This window comes from Carcharodon carcharias, chromosome 15, assembly GCF_017639515.1.
Source record: "Carcharodon carcharias isolate sCarCar2 chromosome 15, sCarCar2.pri, whole genome shotgun sequence".
In the NCBI taxonomy this organism is placed as follows: Eukaryota; Metazoa; Chordata; class Chondrichthyes; order Lamniformes; family Lamnidae; genus Carcharodon; species Carcharodon carcharias.
Window position 1 is genome coordinate 57,915,182 of NC_054481.1, and position 16,912 is coordinate 57,932,093.

The 16,912-nt window shown below is 45.7% G+C and overlaps 1 protein-coding gene across 1 annotated transcript in view; it reads left to right on the plus strand.

The window, feature by feature from the left end:
* The first annotated feature begins 269 nt into the window (after positions 1-269).
* The window catches only part of LOC121288020 (delphilin-like), an 87,301-nt gene continuing 70,658 nt past the window's right edge, over positions 270-16,912 (plus strand). Inside the window, exons 1-5 of the mRNA XM_041206236.1 lie at positions 270-538; positions 11,905-11,990; positions 12,563-12,632; positions 13,249-13,343; positions 16,539-16,722. Of these exons, the coding sequence (XP_041062170.1) occupies positions 270-538; positions 11,905-11,990; positions 12,563-12,632; positions 13,249-13,343; positions 16,539-16,722 (704 nt within the window). The remainder of the gene's footprint in view (positions 539-11,904; positions 11,991-12,562; positions 12,633-13,248; positions 13,344-16,538; positions 16,723-16,912) is intronic.

Consider the following 16,912-nt stretch of genomic DNA (forward strand, 5'->3'; position numbering starts at 1 on the left):
GTGTGTTAGAATGGGAACCTGTATAAGTGGATAGATAGAATGTCTAATTTAAAGGATTGTCAGCTTAAAGTGCAACTCTGGCACTGCCCACGGTTTCAGAAAATAGATACTCACGTGGGTAAGGTAAATGACTGCAGATGAAGCAATGTTAACCGGAGGTGGTGATTAGCTTCATCCTCCCTGACTGTTTGCTCACACCTGCTCCTAGTCAGTCAGTCAGCTGTGGCTCATGCTGGAGGCTTGATGGTTCCCTTTTTCTCTTCTCCGTCATGTTTGCTAGGATTTTCATTCCGAAGAAGCACCGGCAGCGATTCGACGAAGTAGTATCGCAGAGCCTCATCAGCAAGGTTCGCAGCAGCAAGAACAGGGCTGACAACACCAGCCGTCTGCGCAGGAGCAGGAGTGAAGACCATCAGGAACGCCTGCTTGTATCCACCCGTGCCAGCTCAACTCCTCGGAACCCAGAGGAACCAAGGCAGAGCATCAGAAAGACAGGCTCAGTCTTAGGAGGCAGTGTGAGGGCAGCAACCACCCGCAGGTAATGAAACAGGTTTCCTCTCTCAGTCGGTATCAGTCATATGATGCTACCAGTGTGGCTGTCATTAAAAGACTCCTTGAAATAACATATTAGTTAGATTTCAGTAAATTGTCATGGTAGGGGAAGCTCTATCCTTACTTTGTTTTACCTGAACTTGGAACTCTTGATGGGGTGATGCTGAATTATGCCCCTTGGAGATTACTTGTGTAATGTTTGCACTGATCAGTACTTGTCAAAATAACATACTTGTAATGGTATGTGTGTACATTGTTGCATCCTGCATACGCATGAATACCATATTTCTGTTTAAGTTGATTTATACTTGTGTGATGTGTGTTTTGCTTTCGTCCAGCATTTGCATTGACGCGCTCTCAACTTGTGTTTTCATTTTGGGTTCTCAAGTCATCCTTGCTATGGTGCACTCTTGTACTATGTTTGTATTTATGCACCATCATTCCATATTTACATAGGTGTGGTCTTATGCTTTGCAATGGTACCTCCGTTCATCATGGGAGGATTTTCCCCTCATTGGGTGGGGGGTGGGGGGGGGGGGGGTGCAGCAAGCAGGCCTTGGAGCGGCTGCGCAATGGTTTGCCGCCCGCCATTGGGCCCCGACTGCGATTTCATGCTGGTTAGCTAATTAACGGCCAGCCAGCATGAATCGCGTGCTGAAATGCTCAGCGCTGCCTGCGTGGGGTGGGAGGAAGAGGGCGAGTGCAGAAGTTAGCGTATGCACTCACAAAGCTCCCTGAAGGCACAGAGCTGCCACAGGGAGCTGAAGATTTTTCACGTGAAAAATAAAGTTTTAAAAAAGAGGAAAACATCAGGGACATTCTGAAAATGAGCTTTTAAAAATTCTAATTTATTTTTAATTAACATCGGAAACCTCATCCCGCCCGTGGATGATGTTTCCTCAAAAATCCGAAGGCCACTTGGCCTTTCTGCCTGCCCATCAACCATATGATTGGACAGGCAGGGAAAAATTCAGTTTAATTAATTTATTAATGGGCTTAACAGCCCTTTTAATTGTCAAGGGGCGCACTGCCAACTCCTGTATGCGCCCACCGACTGAAATATCGCGCAAGTGTGCAATGACATTGGGACGCTTGCCTGACATCATTGTGCACTATTTAATGCTTGTATGTGTCGGGTGTGTGCCCGCACGCCGATGTGAAAATTCAGCCCCATGAATGCTTGAAGGCATCTTGTGCAGTGATTTTGTTGTTGCACTGTCGTGCCTACTTTTATCAATACATTCTCATATTAGGCTTTGTTGGTGTACTGTTACGTTATGTTAACATTGGTTCACTCTAGTGCTTTTGTTGATGAACTAATGTTAGTGTGGTCTTGTATCCTGTTTGTGTCGTGCATTCTCATGAACTAGTGCAATGTTTATCTTAATTTGCTTTTGTGTTGTGTCAGAATTGGTTCCCTGTTGAGTCATGTGATTCTTGTCTATACTTATGTCAGTGTACTCTCGTGCAGTTGGTGTGCACTCGTGTAGTGAATGGGTTGGTGTGCACTGCTGAGTGGGTTGGTGTGCTCTCGTGAGGTGAGCGGGTTGGTGTGCTCTCGTGCGGTGAGTGGGTTGGTGTGCTCTCATGCGGTGAGTGGGTTGGTGTGCTCTCGTGCGGTGAGTGGGTTGGTGTGCTCTCGTGCGGTGAGTGGGTTGGTGTGCTCTCGTGCGGTGAGTGGGTTGGTGTGCTCTCGTGTGGTGAGTGGGTTGGTGTGCTCTCGTGCGGTGAGTGGGTTGGTGTGCTCTCGTGCGGTGAGTGGGTTGGTGTGCTCTCGTGTGGTGAGTGGGTTGGTGTGCTCTCATGCAGTGAGTGGGTTGGTGTGCTCTCATGCGGTGAGTGGGTTGGTGTGCTCTCGTGCGGTGAGTGGGTTGGTGTGCTCTCGTGCGGTGAGTGGGTTGGTGTGCTCTCATGCGGTGAGTGTGTTGGTGTGCTCTCATGCAGTGAGTGGGTTGGTGTGCTCTCGTGCAGTGAATGTCAAGTCTTCTGTTTGCTACATTCCCTTGCCCTAGTTCCTTTGTCAGTACTCACACTTTGTTCACATTGATGTTGCTCTTCTCATGTTGTCTTTCTATTGAAGTGCCCTTGTCTATTTTTTTTTACCTCTCATACTGCTTTTGGGTTTGTGATGATCCACAATTCGGCCCTATTTGCAGTAACCTATGCTTCTGACATATTTTGACTGTGTTTGCTTTGACCCAAATTCTGCCTGTGTTTGTATTGATCCTAGATTAGCTATGTTAATATATACACACAGTGGTGCACACAGTACACATTTTATAATGGCCTGAATCTTCCATTCAGGGTTGGGACCCCTATTTCTGACCCTGATCAGACAAAAAAAATACACTTACCTTCCTCCAATTTTTCAGGGCAATCTTCCAATGGAGGATCCTGCAGAATTCAGTGCAGGAAGCCTTGGAGGGAGCAGCGGAGAGAATCCGCACAGTAACTACGCCCTCTTTTTTTACGGCACTAGCTGCCATATTCTGCAAGTAAAAAAAATGTTCCAAAGCTTCTTTGAAAAGCTACGGAGAGAAGGTAAGTGGGTAAGGGAGTAGGGTGGTAAGGTAAGTGGGGAAGGGGGTAGGGTGGGTAAATGGGTAGGGTGTGTAAGGCAAATGGGTAGTGGGTAGGGTGGGTAATGAAGTAGGGTGGGTAAGTGGGTGAGGGGATAGGGTAGGTGAGGGGTAGGATGGATAAGGTAAATGGGTAAGGGTGACAGGATGGCAGGTGGGTAAGGTCGTAGGGTAGCAGCTGGGTAGTGTGGCAGCATGGCTGATGGGTGAGTTTGTAGGGTGGTAGGTGGGTGAGGTGGCAGGTGGGTAGAGTGGCAGGGTGAGTAAGGTGGTGGGTGGGTAGATGGGTCAGGAGGTGGCTGGGTCAGGTTGGGAGGGGTTTTCAGGTCGGGGGGGTGAGTTGGGGTGGTTGGGAGCAGGTCAGGTTTGGGGGGAATTGGGTCAGGTCAGGGGGGTGTTAGGTGGTGGGGGTCAGTCAGGTTGGGTCAGGGGCTAGTAAGGTCAGGTCGGGGGGGAGGGGGAGTTGGGTCAGGTTGGGTTAGGGGTGGGAGTTGGGCGGTCGTGTCAGGTAGGGTCGTGGAGTCGGGTGATGAGACACATCAGGTCAGGTTGCCGGTGGGGGGAAAGAGTTGGGGATACAGTGTATATGATTGGGGGCTCAGTTGTATAGTTACCTAGGAGTTAGACCTAGGATTTTTTCTGTCTAACATTTCCTGGGTAACCATCTAGGTAACCATTTGCTAAGTTGAAATTGTCTGATGTCTCTGACTGTTAGAATTGGAGACTTTTTCGGAGGGTCCAGGGAAGCAGGGGAATTGCCCATTGTAAGTTCAAACTTCCTGGGCAATTCCCACGGAGTCACTGCCTTGGGAGTTCTGAGGGCATCTTCCGGGGTACGTCCTATGTCTGACTACCTGGAGAGCGGAAGATCTGGGCAATAGTTTCAGGTTATGTTTTTGTTGTTACACATTTCATTCTGCTTAATGATGACCAACTGGCCATGTTTGACTCAATCACATATCAACACTATTAAACAAAAACATGGAATCCTGTAAAACTTTGGATCAGCAGTCCTGGAACTTATACAGTACCAACATTCTTTCACAGGCGAATTCCACCAGTGTTTGTGAGGTCAGGCGGAAGTGATTAATTGCAATTCTCCAGTGGGTACCCAGACCAATAGAGAACAGGGTGTGACAGAGATGCCCAAGCCAGATCCGCTTTCTAGAAACTACCTGATTGTGCCAACAGTGGCCACTTTGGCAAAGGGATTCACCTAATTGTTTTGCTGCACATTTCATTTGCCTGGTCTTCAAGAACCAACTGCACAGCCAATGGTCTTAGTTTCATTAAAAAGTGGGAATGATGGATCACTAGGAAAATTTCTACTCCCAGTAGTTCCATCACTTTACTTATAAAGCTGCCCTCAGAACTGGAAGTCATTGCCTAAAATAAAATGTGTAGAATTTATTATTTGTAAAACCATAGGAAAAACCCAGGAATATTTGGTTAAATTTATTTGATTAAATTAAATTCATTTGTGAACTTAACTCATTGACTGCCATTCTTTGGCTGAGACGTTACCCCTTCCCCAACCCGCCTTCCCTTATGCATTTTATTCACTGTCTTTCCCAGCTGCCCAGCTTTATGCTTTAGTGTTTTCTATTCTTAGTCATCTTTTTCTTAGGAAGATGATGGGAAAAGCCATTCAGCCCATCTTATTTCAACAATCCAGGAAAACTCTAAAGCCCTCCCAGTACAGTATCCAATTGTTTATAAAATAATTCCAGAGTTTTCACCCCTCCATTCTATTTGAAAGTCCATTGCATACGTTATTGGATTAGACTTACCTAACCACTATTCCCTGATTTGCCTAATTTCTTTTGCTACTTTGGTATCATGCACAATGGGCCTTGCCCCTTTACCTTGGTTTCTTGATATAACAAAGACTCCAAGTTGGCCATCTGACAGGCCTGTGAGTCATGGGATCAGGTGGTTGTTCAATTTAAAGACTGGAATAACATTGATAAATGGTAAAGCACGACTAGTATTCCTGTCTTTAATATGCTGTGAAACATTTCACCCATAGCTCCCTCTATTTCCACACTCCTTTCTTTAACTACATACATTTTGCAATTGGTTCAGTCCAACCTCAAGCACTTCAGTTTTTCAGTGACATTGTTACAAGGGTATTTTTTTTTAAAGTAAATTATACAATCTGGCTGGATTTTCAATCAACTGTAATCCCATTAAGACGATGGAAGGACTATTAGCTAGCTGATTATACAACTTGCATTCCACCGCCAAGTGGGCTGAAAAGGAACAGACTCTCAACACAATCCCCCTGGGAGTGTAAAAGATCCCATCACCTGTTGGCTCTTAACAATATTATTCTTCAATATTTTCTGAGATGAGACACCAAAATATGGAAGTACCTGTTCTACAACACATGACAATTTACCTAGTTTTTGTTTAATTCAGGAAGTAGGATCAATAAACTTACCTTGTTCTTTGATTTAAACTCAGAAAACCTGTCTGATTAATTCTTTATCATTTGAAAGCATACATAGTGGGACTCCTTCAGTATTGGCAAAACACATCCTCGCTAAATTCACAAAGCCCTGTTACAGCCAGACCTGGAGTGATAAATTAAGGGAGTCAATTATTACCCCTCCTCGTGTGGTCATAACAACTTTGATTACTGAATCAGGAACATTTTTCCCCATCTGATTTCTGAAAATGAGTAGTAAAAATGCCATTTAATTCCAGTGCAATCTCTTTTCTTTCTTCATCTCCCTTCCTTATCAACGCACTTCCCTCTCTCCATTCCTCCTTTATGCAGAGCCGTGTTAAATTCCATTGATTGCTTGACAAAGATAGACCAAGACTGATTCCTTCAAACAGAATTTATTCTAGTGTATAAAACTCTACTCCAAGGGCTTGTCTCATCTGTTTTCCTTTTTTATACATACCAAATGGATACTTAGCTTGTTAACTAATAATACCAGTTAAACTCCTTGAGAATTAACTGTTTCCTTCCCCAATAAGCTGCACTCCTCATTTCATCCCTCCATCTCTTAAAATTATGCTATGGTACAGCACAGAAGGCTATTTGGCCTATCATACCTGCACCAGCTCTTCATTAGAGTTATCCGATTATTCCTCTGCCTTCCCTCCTCAATAGCCCTGCATTTCTTTTCCCTTCAAGTATATATCCAATTTTCTTTTGAATGTTATTATTGAATCTGCTTCCACCACACTTTCACGCAGTGCATTCTACAATAATCTGTTGTGTGGAAAAAATAATTTCCTTTGCTTTTTCAATCAAATTAAATCTGTGTATTCTGGTTACTGATCCCTCTGCCACCAGAAACAGCTTCTCCTTTACTCTATCAAAATCATTTGTGATTTGCTCTCTTGTCTGTGCAATGTCTATTTCATTTTTAGCTTTCACTGACTGTTGCAACACCTCTCGACTTTCCCCTTTGTTTCATGCTGAATCTGATGACTTTTTTTCTACTTTTGATTATTTTCAAATTTGCCTTTTCACCCATTTCCTTAAATGTGTTTATTCATTAGGCTCCTTCAAGCAAGCAACTTGGAGAGGAACTGGACACAAACCAAATTACAAAATAAAAATCAATGTCTTCCCTTTAAGGGGCATTGTGACCAAAGGAGCCCTTTGTCTTTGTGTATTGAATGGATGCTTGATGTATGCCAGCTCCTGTGTGGAGGCAGCCGCTCAGCAAAGCTCTGATGACTGACTACAAAACCTGAGGGTGTGGGTGGGAGATTATTTCTGAGACACCACCTAACTGAATCTTTAACTGCCCGGCCAAAAGTTGCAAAGCAAGCAAGCAATAGCCATCTTATTGATCATTTCATCAATGGTCCTCTGGTATGGTATTTGCAGTAAGACAGTTAAGGATTCCAGCTGTGAATACACTGACCCTACCTATTGAGTGAAGAAACAAAAGGGAAGAAAACTGCCTGAAAACAATCGTCACATCCATCAAGACTTTAGAGGGATCTTGCCTAACTAACTCTTGTAAACCTGGGGATGGTGAGGAAAAAATTTCACCCTACCCACACAACCAGGCAGGTGGGAAGTTAAAATGCCCCAGAGAGCCAGCTTGATCCTGCTGTGTCTGATTTTATCCCGCTGTTCTCAGCAAACACCAAGGGCACTTGCCTGAAGTCAGCAGATTCCTTCCGTAAATGTTAATTGAGGTTGAATGATTCAGTTGGGCACTGACTATGGCCAGACTTTTACATTTGGCATACGGGCATGCGCCCAACACATCCGAGCATAATATGGCATGCGATGACATCGAGCGTGCGTCCCGATGTCATCACACACCCTCACAATATTTTGCTAGACAGGCGCGCGATGAAGACGGAGGCGTGCCCGCCATAATTAACGGGCCAGTTAAGGCCCTTGAGACACCAATTGTCCAGAATTTACATGCGATTTTCAGGGTGATGGGCAGGCAGTATAAGAGGGTGAGTGGGTGAGTGGGCTTGCTAATGCGAGTTGTTTGTACTTTAGCTTATAAGTTGCTGCTGCTTGTGTGAACAGGACATCTTCATTTCGCTTCAGAGCTGCTTTGACAGAATTAAGAGGCTTCAGTTCAGGACTCCGGAGGAGTTATACCACTTGGGTCCTTCCAGGTATCAGACAGCCTTCCCTTACCCTGGGAATGGGGATTGTGGTCTCTGCTGGAGGCGAGGCAGACAGGGCCAGAAGGGGGAGGAGGCCAGCTGTCCCTATTCAGCATCCAGGGGAGCGACTTGTAGGAGGAGAGGCGCAGACACAAGGGGCACACGGCCAACAGCAAGTCCAAGGCTGAAGGGGTTGCAGAAGACGCCACTATCCTACTCCCAGGGTTTACAGACGGCGACGCAGCTACCTCAATATGTCTGAGGTGCGATGCCGAAGGAGGCTCTGCCTCTCAAGGGAGACATTGACCTCCACCTGTCAGATGATCAGCCCTAAGATCAGCTCCAACAGTGTGGGTGGATACCCCATGCCAGTGGCGCTGAAGGTCACAGTGGCCCTCAACTTCTATGCCTCTGGCTCTTCCCAGGGGTCAGTAAGTGATCTTTGTGGAGTCTCCCAATCAGCTGTCCACAGTTGTGTCAAGTTGGTGACAAACGCTCTGTTCAGGCGTGCATTGACTTTCATTCACTACCACATGGACGAAGCCAGCCAGATACAGCGAGCCAGAGTCTTTGGAGTGATTGCTGGCTTCACCTGCGTCCAGGGTGCAATAGACTATACACATGTGGCCATCAAGGTGCCAGCAGGTGAGCCTGGTGCCTTCGTCAACAGGAAGGGATTCCACTCCATGAACGTGCAAATAGTGCGTGATCACAGGATGCTGATTCTGCAAGTCTGTGCAAGATACCCAGGCAGCTTCCATGATGCTTACATCCTAAGACACTCCCAGGTGCCAAGGCTCTTCAGTGCTCCAGCCTGACTGGATGGATGGCTACTGGTTGACAAGGGCTATCCCCTCAAAAGGTGGTTCATGACACCTCTCCGCCATCCAAGAACAGAGGCCGAGTGGTGGTACTATAGGAGCCATGCCTCCACAAAGGCAGTGGTAGAGAGAGCCATAGGTCTTCTTAAGATGTGCTTCCGATGCCTGGACCATTCAGGGGGCGCATTCCAATACCCCCCAGATCGTGTGTCACTGATAGTAATGGATGCTGCACTCTCCACAATCTGACACTGGAAAGGGGGGATGCAGTGGAGGAAGATGATGTTGATGCAGCTGCTTTGGCAACAGATGATGAGTCCAGCAGTGAGTCCGAGGATGAGCATGGTTAGGAGAAAGCTGAGGGGATAGACGCTGACCTAGGCAACCTCCAGGGAGGCAGAGACACCCAGGACGCTTTGATCCAACGCTCCTTCAGCTAGCCTACCAAATAGGAACCACCACCACAGGCCAGGGCTGCAGGATCCATACTTGATCTCTGACAGGAATATTTGTTTGGTGAACAACATGCACTATGTACCACTTCAATAAAGTCCAATGACAAACAAGTCACTCATAACATCATGGGTTACCCTGCACCTGCAGAACAAATGAAGCACCCAGAGGTTTGGTGAACAGAAACACATTTAATGATGTGGTGCCTGGCATACATAATACAAATGAAATTGATAGGTGTTATCCATCACACCAATGAACATTTAACATAAAAGTGGGGGAAAAAATATCACCAGTGATAAGCCTGTGTTGTGCTTGAGGTACTTTTAAGTTTTCACTTGCAGGTGCTATATGTAAGTGCTCCCCCCGCCCCATCCTGGCTGGCACTGGCATTGGAGACAGTCTGCTGTCCTGTTGGTCTTGACCTTGGCAGATGTTCTTTGGCCCATGGAGCCTGTGCTGGCCCTGCCTGGGAGGGAGTGGTCTTTGCCACAGTGGCATCTCCCCAGTCGCCGCAATCTCATAGGATGCCATGGCCACTGGCAGAGGGGTGGAGGAGCTGCTGCCATCATCTGGAGTGCCCTGAGAGGAGCCCGCAGAGATGATAGGCAGCTCGTGCGCCAACTTAAGGTCGCTTTGGACCTCCCTGCTCACCAATGATGGACGGACACCTAGCTGGGATACTGGGTGCCCAATCCATCTCCCACACTGACAGTGACCACCTGAGGTCATTGCCGGTGTGTGAGCTTCCCCAGGGACCCCTGATTCAGGAGTCTTACTGCTGAAGGAGTCTTTCCATGAGAGTCGCCACTCTCCATGGAGGAGGCAGTGCGCTCGGCCATGAGGGTCCTTGCATTGCTCACGCTCTGCAAGGACTCCTCCATAATGGAGACCATGGCATGCATTCCCTCGTATCTCCGCCAGATCCTCCCGCACACCCTGCTGGACTTGCAGCATCTGCTGCCTCAGGGATGACTCCAGAGGCCCATCATCAGCCACCATCTGAGCATGTTCCTGGTCCCCAGCAGTACTCCGACTGCCGGTGCCCTGGGCACTCTCTGCCTCCGCCTGCATCTCAAGCAAGTGTGAAGTGCCCTTATCAATGTGCACCGAGATACTAGCTGCAGATGTAATGCCCACTGAGGTGTGGTATCTGCGTTGGAGCCTGCTTGGCTGAGAGGGTGTGACACAGGTACATTGTGATGGTTGCTATCCTCTGGGGTGAGTGGTGGGCCTACAGGCTCCTCACCTTAATGGGCTGCTGGTGAGCCTGAAAGGAAGAACAAGGGCATGTCATTAATTGAAGTCATTACGCTGTTACTGTGTATGCTTGGATCAGGGTGCCCTCGTCTTTCCATTATTAGTGGGGATTCCATGTTCGAGGCTCACATCAATATAGAGACTACAGTAGAATGGTTGCAATTACAGACATTCTGACCTCAGTGCACTGTAATCTTACCTCACTGTGGCACCCCACCCTCACCGCGGCCGGTTGACCTAGGTGCATGGTGCCTCTCCAGCTCCAGGACTGCCACCTCATATCAAGTGAGGATGAGTAGGTGAGGCGCTCCACCACCAGTCCACAACCTCTCAGCATTGTTATAGGATGTTTTTACCTGAAAGGACAGAGGAGCATTGATTAGTCCACCCTGTATCTGCATTGCCATTGCAGCCTGGCCAACCCCACCTGAGGAATACCTCGGAGGGCTCAATTTGTGACCCTGGAGCCACAAGACACTCATTCCGAGCAGCCAGGGCTCACCCCCTTGCCCAGATGCTGCCTCATTGACATTTGCCACTCATACTCTAAGACCTCTGAGGTCCAAGGCGGTCGGGGGGTGGGGGGGCAGCTGCTCTTAACTGCTGTGCTAAGTGACCCATGCCAACATGGTATTCACTCTTCCCGATCGCAGGAGATCATTGAAACACTTATGGCACTGCACCCATGTGCGCCTCACCACATCATGGGAGTTCACCCTGGATGCTGCCACCTCCCAGGCATTTTTAGTGAGGTGGGGGGGGGATCTCCTCCTCCCGTCCCTGGGACAAGTACCTCTCTCCGTGCTGCCACCTCCTCCAGAAGAGCAGCGAGACACTCATCAGAAAAACGCGGGGCCGACCTGCCATGTTCACCCGCTACGATCTCCATCACAAGGTGCAAGTACTTCACTAGCAGCCTTTGAATGGCTGCCACTGCCACTTTTGAATTGGCCACCGGGTCGCCATTGGACCCTGTGGACATTGAGCTCCCTCCCCCACCAGTCCTTTCTCACTGTTGCTGCTGTCGCGTCTTACACTGGTAGGCCTTAATTGGCCCTTCCGTGTAAAATTGCGGCGCAGAGCTGATTGCGGGTGGCGGTCGGCTTCCCGACGAGGGGAAAATTCTGGCCTATTTTTTAACACATGCCTGATCCAGAGAATGGCTGTGGTAGAGACAATCTGGGCTTGGATCAGAACCTTGTGCTCACATTCTACACCTACAGTGACTATCAATAGCCACAGCTTTTCCACATTGCACTTCCAACAGACAGCAAACTGGGCTGTCCCGCTTTGCCCTGGCTAAGGGTGAATCTGAACATTCATGCATCACAGGCTAGGGTGGTCCAATGAAGATATCACTGTCCATTAGTGACATATTACTGCATTTCTGAACCAAGCTACTGAGGAACCTACACTCTAGTAACTCCCCTGCTTTAATCAAGTCCAGAGAATTTAGGCACAGGATCCAAAAGCCAAGTCTTAGAACCCAAGTGTGCACAGAAACTAACACAATTTCTTACCAGTCTCATTCCCTTCTGGAACTTTATGAGAACAAGAATCTTCCCAAGGAAATGTTCCTTTTAAATTAAACTATTTATCTTTTAATTAGATTGTAATTATTCATTTCTTTTTAATAGGACGATTCGAGTGTACAAAGGCCACAAAAGCTTTGGCTTTACCCTGCGTGGCCATGGCCCTGTGTGGCTTGAGTCCATTATTCCAGGTGAGTTATAAATTGGTCCCAGGTGCATCAGTGAAGTGATGGCTTGTCTGTGCATACAGTGATCAAGGATTTTGTGAGTGAGAAGTTGTAGAGAATCTGCTGTGGATTTCATATTTTTGGATTGATTTATTCCTCCTTCACTGTGATCAATTGGGCAATGATTATAAATGAATGAGGTGGGTGTTGCTGAGCAGTTGAACAATTGCCTTACTCTTGCCCTGCTCTGATACTGAGGCCAGCATCAGAGAGTGCACAGCCTCACACTTAGAGTGGCCGAGAGGAAACACGGCTGGTCCTCCAGCAGTGGAAGACACAGGAGGCACTATGGCATTGGGGATACCGGGATGGGGTGCTGTAAGGGTGGTGGCTGGGGGAAAGGCACTCTCCATTGTCCAGCGACAGCCTCCTGCCTGGTCAGATTGCTGCTGCAATAGCACATCCTTCAGGTCAGGTAAATTAGGGTGGTGAGAGAGAGGACAGTGAAAATTATGCCAGTCTAAAGTTTCCAGCGATAGTGATGGTTAACATGCGTTTGGTGGATGCGTCTGTTGCTCACTATGTATATCTTTCAGGAAGTCCAGCTGAGAAATCTGGATTGAAGGCAGGAGATCGAATTTTGTTTCTGAACGGGCTGGACATGAGGTGAGTTCAGAACATTTACTGCATGTACTGTACATATTAACACATGATAATATCTTACTGTTGGGCAAGTGCATGGGGTACATACAAAGTAAAGCCCTCTTACATTGGAAGATCAAACACTCGCAGGCCAGGCATAATGCAGGGTACATACAAAGTAAACCTCTACCCTGTTCCATCAAACACTCCAAGGGCAGGTACAGCACAGGTTAGGTACAGAGTAAAGCTCCCTCTACACTGTCCTATCAAACACCCCAAGGTCAGGTATGCTACCTGTGAGATAGAGTGTAAAGTTATCCTCTGACTCAACAAGGTGCTTTAACTTCAACTATAGAAGGACACTTCCTATTGCATCAGTGTAGGATTTCCAACACTAGCCATCCTAGAGCTTCTCTGAGTGAGATTAACAGATGAGGGACATCTTCTTGAACTGAGTTGAGACTCTCCAGTGAAAGAGGATCATAAAATCAATCTTGACTATAACTGATCATAGGTCCCAGAATGTAGTATCCACTGTTTGTCCAGTGACTAAACAATTTGTTTAATTTGTGTGCGTGAAATCAAACCCTACAACTATGAGCAATGATCTGATAACCTGGTTTGTTTGCATGTATTTTAGAAACTGCTCCCATGAGAAGGTGGTGGCCATGTTACAAGGTAGTGGAGCGATGCCCACTCTTGTGGTGGAGGATGGACCTTTTAATTATCCCCTTGGTAAGTGGAACTGCTACCAATTACCATGAGTGAGTGTAATGCTGTTTCATTGCAATGTGCCGCTACATTCTCCTGATCTTTGGTAGGTACACCAGATGAACTGTATAAATGGGCTTTGTTCTGAAGGTATGGCAGTAGATTGAGAGAACCATCCGAGGAAATTCTCATTGCTGAGCTTAACACGACACTATTAACTCAATGGCTTCCATAGCATTCGCTCCAGCTGAATTTCTAGCCCTAAACAATTATTCAGCAGGGAAAGGGTTACTTACTCTGTAAACAGAAAGTTACTGTTTCTTCAGGAATGTAAGGGTCATTCTGCTGTCCAAATTTTCTCTTGCATAAAGTCCTGCATATTCATCACTCTCAACCTTCCCAAAGTCTACTCATTTCATCCTGTGGCATTGAGACCAAAACAGTTGGATCTTTAGTGAAGGGTCATGTGCCTTGGGACTCTCACCCACTACATCCATATCCTGTGTTAGCAACATAATTTAATGATGGTTGGGAACAGAATTCTGCTTGATGTGAGAGCGTCCTGCTCCCAAGAAGCTACAAAATATGACAGTGGATGTGGAGTGTTTTTTTCACACTATTTGCTGCCTGATAGCACCTTCTGCTGGACAATATTTGTCTGTCACTTACCATTTTACAAATGCATTTTCAAGTTTCTGATGACAGAGTTGCTAGACCAGCTTGTTACGATGGATATGATTAGTGAGTTTGGTTCTTATGTGTGGGCAGACATTTCTTCCAAGTGACCATTGTGTGGGGCCTGGGTAGGTAGAGGAAGGGCAAGTACTTATGAATATGTTTATATTCAACATTCGGGTGTAGGTGTGAATTTTATTTTTTTAGGGAAGAAAGAACTTCCTATGTAGCATCTTTCATAACCTCAGGGCTTCCAAAATTTCTTTACACCCAATAATATATTACTATTGAAATGTCATCACTGTTCTCATGTAAGAGCAGAGCATTGTAGGGGGAACAGTCTGAGGATAGATGACCATTACTGAAGATCTATGTTCTGGTCAAAGAATAAAGTAAGTTTCATGGCTGTAAATGTCCCAATGGCACAATCAGATGGACAGATCCAGAAGCTGCTGGTGTGGCCCAGCTCTAACCCCTTTTATGGCCTAGACTGATTTACTTATATACTATGTACATAGATGACCCCAGGCTGTCCCGGTGACCCCAGTCAATGGAAAATATTCAGTAGCTGTTTTGTTCTTGTTTGATGTAAATGTACCAATCACACAACAAGGACTGGTGAAACAATAATGTGGGTTCTTTAATTGAAGATGCAACTACATAAATATATGTTAACTAGGAGGCAAAGTATATGCATCTAACTCCTACTGCTTGTAGACTGAATACAAGACTGATACATCACATCCTGTGGAGGTGGTAGTGATCGCCAGGAATTTAATATACATATCCCTTAAAGGTACATGTACCTTATATCACAGTAGTAGTTACTGTTACAAAAATCTGATTCATAATTCATATGTTTTAGAATATATTTTGTTTTAGGAATTGAAGTTTTAACTGTAGATAAATGGGGACGTCTAGTTAAGGAGCTGGTAAACACAACTCTAAGGTAAATGAAACTCAAACAAGCCTGGATTTATTGTACATAAAAGGTAACCTGTGTTCAATAAAGTTGGAGTTGATAATAGGAACATTTGAAAAAGCATGACCTATTGTTAGGCTTTTGGTGGAGCCAGAGGGCCTCCGCTTACTACAATAAAAGATTTAAGTTATGTATGTAGTTGCCAGGTGAAATGTTGGGCAGTTAGTCAACAAGGGAGTTCTTTGATAGGGACAGAAATTCTGAAGAAAGAGTCGTAAACTCCGCTAACAATATAAACTAGTAATCTGAGTTATAGAATCAAAGAGTTGAGTTGAAGGTAAAATAATTTGTTTACATTTCTGTTGGAGACCATTCCAAAGCATGCCACATTTACATAGAGATGGGCTGTGATGGTAGACCGTTCTTTTCACAGAATTTATACAGTGCAGAAAGATATTCAGCCATTATGTCTGCATTGGCTCTCCGAATAAGCAATTTACTTAGTGCCATTCTACAGAATCACAGAATTTTATTTGTTATCTGAGTACTTACTGACAGGTGGAAACAGTACAGTTCAGGAACAGACAGAGGCAGTTGCAGATTTGGTCTTGTGTAGGCTGCAACTCATTGAGTGGGGAGAATCAAAGGAAATGAATGTTAGTCAAGCCTGCATTTAAGCAAAGAAAATACAAACTTTATTGTTCACTGTGCAGAATGCAGGTGGGGGCTTGAGCTCAGTTTGGATTTAGTGAGGGTGAGAGCAACTGGAAGATTTGCTTAGCTTGTAGCTGGAGGAAGAAATCTACACTAGTCCTCACAGAGCCTTGTGGCAGAAAGTTGTCAGCAGAGTTAGCTTGGATACTGTAAGAAGACAGTTGGGTATCTGCTGGTAACCTTAACAAGGAGCTGAGGCATCCACAGTCATGAGGTCTGTAAAGAAAAAGATGGAGGATCATTTAACCAAAAAGCTAATGGAAGGACCCACATAGAATCTTACCTCAGAGCATAGCTGGAACACTCAGGAGGATTAAAGTGAATTCCAGAGGGCTGTGGGTAGGTCTCTAAAGAAGTGAGTGCATCTTCAAGATGGATGTAATGTGTAAGGGAATTCTTGGAGGGGGGATGTAAAAAGTAAAACTGAATTCATAATTTATGGTGTTAAGTTAATAGTGCTCACTTTGTTTTTGATATATATTAACATGTGTTTTTGTTGAAAAACATGAAATCTTGTAGTGTAGTTCTGTTGGTTAATTGCTGGGTGTTTGGATTTCTTCTTTAATCCTTAAAGGTCCCTAACAGGATTGTAACAATACAAACTACAGACATAAGGAATGAGAACAATGGTATAGGGATTACACATGACTGTTCTTTCAAAGAGATAGCACAGGCTTGTATGAACCAAATGGCTTCCTTCTATGCTTTTTCTATAATTCTATGTTTTTAGGGGCAATTGTGCCTGTGTCTGTGCCTGTCTGGTCCATGTATTCGTGCATGTGTGCCTGTACGGATGTTCCTGACTGCATGTTCATGTGCGTATGTGTGTATGTCGGTCTGTGTCCTTGTATCTGTATATAAAATCTTATATAATAATATTCTTCCCTTCCTTGTGGTGCAATGCACAGAACCGGAGACTGTGGACTCTCCCTCGTACTCTTCATCACTGACATCTCTACAGTGGGTAGCTGAAATCCTACCACCCAGTATAAAGTTCCAAGGTAGAACATTCACCCAGCAACTGGAACACCTCCTGACTCCCCAGGAGCGGTACAGTGTCTGCAAGGCTCTTGAGGGTTTCTTCCAGCACAGGTAGGCACCAGCCAGGTCCATGCTGTCATTACGGCAGAGCTTAGCATGAGTGAAGCTCATTGTCTGGGCTTACACGAGAAGAATGGTGATTCTATCTTGCATAAGAGAAAATCCTGTAGTTGGCTGCATGTGATAATCCTCACAGTTTTAGGCTAAGGGGTGGTAGATTTAAATCAGAGATGAGGAGGAA